The 6,658-nt window shown below is 45.8% G+C and overlaps 1 protein-coding gene across 1 annotated transcript; it reads left to right on the top strand.

Annotated features, from left to right (window-relative positions):
• Positions 1-737: 737 nt before the first annotated feature.
• Positions 738-6,424, top strand: plpp5 (phospholipid phosphatase 5). The gene is made up of 8 exons (XM_072659295.1): positions 738-977; positions 2,215-2,327; positions 3,751-3,859; positions 3,971-4,061; positions 4,802-4,865; positions 5,113-5,237; positions 5,468-5,638; positions 5,933-6,424. The coding sequence occupies exons 2-8, from the start codon at positions 2,257-2,259 to the stop codon at positions 6,100-6,102; spliced, it is 801 nt and encodes a 266-aa protein (XP_072515396.1). The 5' UTR covers positions 738-977; positions 2,215-2,256; the 3' UTR covers positions 6,103-6,424.
• Positions 6,425-6,658: the final 234 nt, after the last annotated feature.

The raw sequence follows: 6,658 nt of genomic DNA, 5'->3' as shown, positions 1-6,658 counted from the left end.
CACAAGTGTGCTCTATACTAGTGGTATAGAACACAGGCATTCTACAACACACTTGTGATCTAGAACACAAGTGTTTGCCATCCTATCAGCCTAGAATGCAAGCAATCTAGAACATGTGTGTGCTATCCTATTGATCTAGAACACAAGTGTGTGCTTATCCTAGCAGTCTAGAACGCAAGCAATCTAGAACACAAGTGTGTGCTTATCCTATTGATCTAGAACACAAGTGTGTGCCATCCTATCAGCCTAGAATGCAAGCAATCTAGAACATAAGTGTGTGCTATCCTATTGATCTAGAACACAAGTGTTTGCCATCCTATCAGCCTAGAATGCAAGCAATCTAGAACATGTGTGTGCTATCCTATTGATCTAGCACACAAGTGTGTGCTTATGCTAGCAGTCTAGAACGCAAGCAATCTAGAACACAGGTGTGTGCTATCCTAGCAGTCTGGAACACAAACTGATGTTATCCTAGTGTTCTGCAACTACACAAGCATGTGCACTATCCAAGTGCCCTAGAACAGTTCCTACGGTTCTGTGGCTAACTACCTTTCTGTGAGGGAGCTTTGAGCGGTTCAGACCTCTGTCCCAATCCCAACCCTCTCATCCTACACACCTGTTTTTAATTAGGGTGAAGGGTGAAGCCCACAGGCATCAAGGCCATCAAGTGTGCTCTAGCCAGCTGCACGGATTGGAACGCGGCCTCGCTAGTGTACGTTTTAAAACTGGCCGCTAGAGGCCGCACGTTTTAACGTGACGTGTTCGTGTGCGCTCCCTTTGCCTGCCAGTCCGGTTTTCTGCCCCTCCAGGAGGAAGACGACGATGATAATGATGATGATGATGATGATGATGAAGGCACATTTCGCTTATTAGACAGCGTGGGCGATGCTGGGCACCAATACACACCCAGGAATACATGACCGACCCCAGCAGCGCAGCACGGCGCCGGTTTAGACGCATAGGGAGCGAGGACGAAGGTCTGTACCAAACTGTGCGAATCGGACAAAAGCCGGAGAGGAGGAGGATGATGATGGTGATGAAGGTGGCGATGATGATGATGGATGCAGTTCCGTGTTTACGGAAGTGCTCTTTGCTCGTAAGATGAGAAGATGTGGCTTCTGCGGCTGTTTTTAGCACTTTTTAGCTGGGCTTGGGTCTAATTATCCGTTCCACCTTAAATGCTGCAGCAGTTACAGTCTGGCGCCTCTGGCGCCAGACTGTAACTGCTGCAGCATTTAAGGTGGAACGGATAATTCCAAAATCAAGCTGGCGAATCAGACTCCGTGGTGTTTTAACCCTACTTTGGGGGCCCTAATATTAAAAATAACAACCCAGTCTTACACTTTAGTCCTTTATCTCTCCTGGATGGACACCGGTGACCCTAATTATCAGCAATTCTCTCCATTTCACCTCCTGAAACGTGGACTTCCGCAGCCCACAGAGTCTCAGCATGGGGCTGTCCTGCAGCTGCACTGAGCTGGGTCACTAGAACTCCTGTAACTATCACTTGTTTATAAGGTGGCAGATCAATTTCCCCTTCTCATCATCACCATCTCACTAACTCTCTCCTTAAATGGGACCTTTTCAACCTTTTAAAAAACTTTTCCTTAAAAAAAGATTTTCTTAACTTTATTTTTAGTATCTTTCCTACTGCATTTTTTTTTTACTACAGAAAGAGTCTAGGTGGGCATTTTCTGACATGTATGACCTTTTATCTTTATTTCGGAATTGTTTATAGTGGTAGGTGAATGGAAGTAGAGGTCTATGCAAGCTCCTGTGCAGAAAGTTATTTGACCAAATGCTTATGAAAACACTGCCTGGGACATAAGAGAATGTGTTGTGTAGTTTTGAAGAGATTTCGGGTCTAAAATTAGTGTTAAAATTGCAATTGCATTCAAATGGTGGAGGGGTACATGCAGAGGGAATGTGGCAAAAAGTAGTCCCTAGAAAAAACTTGTGTAGGTGTGTGTGTATGTGTGTGTATATATATATATATATATGTGTGTGTGTGTGTGTGTGTGTGTGTGTGTGTGTATGTTTCCACCACTGTGTAAAAAAACAAAAAAATGAGTGTATCCAATAAGAACATCCACCGAAGTGACACAGAAGTGCACAACTAGAGCTCACTGTAGAACCCTGCTTCATGAAATGTCCCTCGGTTCTCCCTGTACGGAAAAGCCGTACGATGTGAAACTTTGTGTTTCTCACCCGCAGGGCGCAGGTGGAGCCGACCGCGCTAACACACCTGGCCTGAAGATGAGGAAGAGTCTGGATAGTGGGTTCATCGCTGAAGTTGTAGTCCGTCTGCTGCTCCTGGCTGTGTTCCTGTAAGTGCCCTCGCTGCGACTGCACACCAATTACCTATAAATACCCTGCAGACGTGCTGATTAAGTCCGTGCTGTGTTTAGAGAGCTTGTGATTTTACGGTAGGATGGTATGATGACCGCTTGCACTGAGAGACCTCTCATTCAGTTCAGGTTCAGATTGATCCAAACTGTCAGACCTTTAGTCAGGATTAGCCTGTGCTCTTAAAAAGGGGATTTTAGATCATAAAGTAAATGATATAATCATAAATACCGTTTATTGTCACATCACATTACACAGGTGTAAAGGTGAGTGGAAAAATTTGGGTGCGTCGTCCCTCACAGTCGTACAAAAAAAAAAGAATACATATTTACACAGCAGAAATACTGAATATTTACACCTTCACTTATACTATACATATACACACACTCTATACACACACTCTATTTACAGTATTGCTCTGGTGAAAGCAGTTTAAATGTACAGGTTTGATATAATCATTTGCATTATGTTTACATTATGTACAGAAGGCACAGGGTGTGAATTCGGGTGTAGTGTGGGTGGGGGAAAAGCTTTTGTGGGTGCAGTGTGACTGAGCATAAGGTTATATGAAGAGCCAGACATGTGGATGCATAAATGGTTTGGTTCGTTAAGGAAAAAAGAAAAGAAAGAAAGAAAGAAAGGGAGAAAAAAAGAATATATATTAAAAATTATTATTTATATCTCAATATTATATTTTCTATATATTTTTTAATATATATATTTACTGTATTAGATTATTACAGTAATAATCAGATTTAAATATAATTACAATAATTGTATTGTTTTTTTCTGGACTTTAAAATAAGTGGTGTGTCACAGCTGTGAGAGCAGCAGCATCTCACCCACTTAAACCATCAGTATCAAAACTGACCCACCAACCACCAGCAAATTCTGTCCATCAGCTCTAACTGGTGGGGTACGGGCTTTCAGCGCTTGTTGGTAGAGCTGGGCATGACGGCCTTTTGCTGTTGTCGTTCACAGGCTCTTTTTCTGAACATGTCATAATTACCTTTAGTGCTTAATGAACACTGACCCCTACCTCACCCTGCGGTACAAAAAGTGTCACTAGTGCTGGATGAAACCACTGAGCTGAGGACAGGAGAGTGTCTGAACAGCGGTTTTGAAGAATCTGGATCACAGTAAATCTTGTATATCATTAAATCTTCTTTTTTTTAATATCATGATATAATATTTTTACCATATCGCCCACCTCTACTTGTTGGCCTCGTAGCATCAGTGTTAAAATGAAACAGGCAGACAGGGGCCGTGTACATGGACTGATGTCACTGTATTGGGAGTAAAGCTCTCCGGCTAGAGGGGCTGCGGGCTGGACTGAGTATGAACCTCTCAGTGAACTGTCCCGTGTGGACTGAAGTGAGGGATGTGATGCTGCTGTGTTTCCAGAGTGACCGAGGAGCTGAGTCCGTTCAGCCGGCAGATCCAGCCGGAGGAGCTGTGGCTCTACAAGTTCCGCCATGTGAAAAACGACCGTGTTCCCACCTCCCTGATGTTTGTAAGTGGGTTCCTACCTTTCGTTCTTGTTGGTGTTGCAGCTCTTGTGTGCTGGTCGAGAGAGTGCTCAGGTGCTCGGTCTTTAAGCTTCGCTGTCCTTCTTTCTCTGCAGAGCATCGCTCTCTTCACACCCCTCGCCACCATCCTCATTTTTGCATTCCTGAAACAAACTGAAAAGGGAGATGTTAAAGAGGCCTCTCTGGGTGAGAGACACACACACACACACACACACACACACACTCATATTCTACATAAAATTCTGTACATGAGGTAGGTTTCAGTTCCCAAACCCCATCCCTCTCCCCCGTCTCTCAGCAGTGAGCGAGTTCTACTGTAGAAGCTCCAGATCTCATCAGAACAGATAAAGCAGCTGAACATGAATCCAGTAAAAAGGAGAAACAAGAGCTTCTCATTCTGAAGAAAGAAAGTAGTGAGATCTTGTCGGTGAGCTAGTCTGAAGAACAGAGCTCGGTTCCTCCAGGGTTCTCCTGGACGCCCCCCAGTCCAGCCAGCACAGCGTGGAGGATGTGTTCACCTCCATCAGCAGCAGCAGCAGCAGCTCACCTGATTTACCATCATTAAGCCCTGATTTACCACCAAACCAGGTGTTGATCTGAGGAGAACTCTAAATAATACTAGACTCCATGAGGAGAACTCTAAATAATACTAGACTCCATGAGGAGAACTTTGGAGATGTTCTAATGATGAACACAGTGATGGAGAACCACCACCACTTTCTGTAGGAGTGTTATTATTAGTGGTTATTATAATATCAGTGATTTACTGAGCAGATCAGCAGGACTGGACTTAAACTATGGTTTTCCATGTTTTCCAAAAACATTGCATTATAGTATCTGTATAAAACTCTTATCTCTCTGTGTGTGTGTGTGTGTGTGTGTGTGTGTGTGTGTGTGTGTGTGTGTGTGTGTGTGTGTTTCCTCAGCTGTGACATTGACGCTGGTTCTGAATGGAGTGTTCACCAATGCTGTGAAGCTCGCTGTTGGACGGTGAGTTGTGGAACCTTGCAGGCTTTAGTTCTGCTAGAGGAACATCCACCAACACACACACACACACACACACACACACACACACACACACACACACACACACACACACACACTTCTCCAGCTCTCACACTCACTGATTCCTAATGCTCCTCAATTGCTCTGAGGCTCTACAGGCTTTCTCCTCATTACAGTGAGCTGCATCTTTTCTCTCCTGCTCCTCCTCATCCTCCTCATCCTCCTCATTCAGGCCGAGACCAGACTTCTTCTACCGCTGCTTCCCAGACGGTCAGATGAACCCGGAGCTGCGCTGCAGTGGTGATCCAGAAGTGGTTATGGAGGGCAGGAAGAGTTTTCCCAGCGGACATTCATCCTGTAATTACACATAATCTCTTTTACTCTCACTGGCCACTTTATTGGAAACACCTTCCTTTGTGCTTCTATTTGCTCTACCTCATCGTTGGTCAGTGTGTGATCACAGGGTCGCTGTTGTCCAGGTATTAATGGAGTGGTCGCCGGTTATCTGCTCAGCAGTGGCGCTGGCGTGGTGCTGTTGCTGGTTGGTGAGCGTTGGGGTTTCTGACTGTGCTGCTCTCTGTGTCCAGTTGCGTTCGCTGGTCTGGGCTTCACGGCGCTGTATATTGCTGGGAAGCTGCACTGTTTCAGTCCGGCCGGCCGTGGGAAAGCCTGGAGGCTGAGTGCCTTCCTCACCCCACTGCTCTTTGCCATCATGATCGCTCTCTCCAGGACCTGCGACTACAAGCACCACTGGCAAGGTGACGAGTCCGTTCAGTGATTACCCTGTGAGCCTGTGCGAGCTCCTACATGCCCATACTTACTTTGTATTGTACTGCATCGTATATTCACTGCTTCTTTAGTTTAGCTAATGTAGCTAACAGGTAATGGCCACCTATGTACACCAATTAGCATGATGCTAACTGCATACCTAAATCACACATATGTCACACAGCTGTTGAAGACTCTGTTATCTGTAGAATGGACGTGTCTGGTGCTTGTCGAACCCTGTGCAGTTCAGACCCTGACCCTGTGTCTCTGTATGGCTCCTCTAGATGTGCTGGTGGGCTCTCTGCTGGGATTGGCCTTCTCGTACCTCTGTTACCGTCAGCATTACCCCGCCCTGAACGAGTCCGACTGCCACAGGCCGCTCAGGCTCCGAGAGAAGACACCGTCAGCACAGGAACGCAAGCAGGCCAATACGGGCTACCTCTTACCTCTATAGGACCCCGACATCGTTACACCCCCCCCCCCCCCCCGAAAAACGGAATATGTTGATGGTGTTCTGTAGGAAAAGTGCATTTTTAATATATTGCATTTTTGTATGGAAAAAGAGTGTGTGTGTGTGTGTGTGTGTGTGTGTGTGTGTGTGTGTGTGTGTGTGTGTGTGTGTGTGTGCTCGCACACAGAGTGACCGACCACCTAGGCCTCAAACACTGCCCACAAGCTAATGCTGCCAGTTTCCTGTGTGGGTGGGTGTGGCCTGTGACCTGTAAGGACCAATCTGTTTTACAATGTTACAGACATTAAAAACTGAACTAACCAGGCTCCGCCCATTAATGTGTGATTGGTCGCTGCAGTTCTTCAACAAAAGCTCTACAGAACCCTGTTCAGCCTGATGAGGCGCTTCAGTGATCTGTGCTTTAGTTCCTTATACAGTTTCTTCATTCATTTGGCAAATGATTCCGCCCCCTGACTATGGTTGGTCATAATTGTACAGCCTAGTGCTTGTGACCTTGCACTTTGCTATACACTGAGGAGGCGGAGCTACGGTCTCTCAT

Source organism: Salminus brasiliensis, chromosome 16, assembly GCF_030463535.1.
Source record: "Salminus brasiliensis chromosome 16, fSalBra1.hap2, whole genome shotgun sequence".
Classification (NCBI taxonomy): domain Eukaryota; kingdom Metazoa; phylum Chordata; class Actinopteri; order Characiformes; family Bryconidae; genus Salminus; species Salminus brasiliensis.
This window is presented reverse-complemented; position numbering and strand designations above follow the sequence as displayed.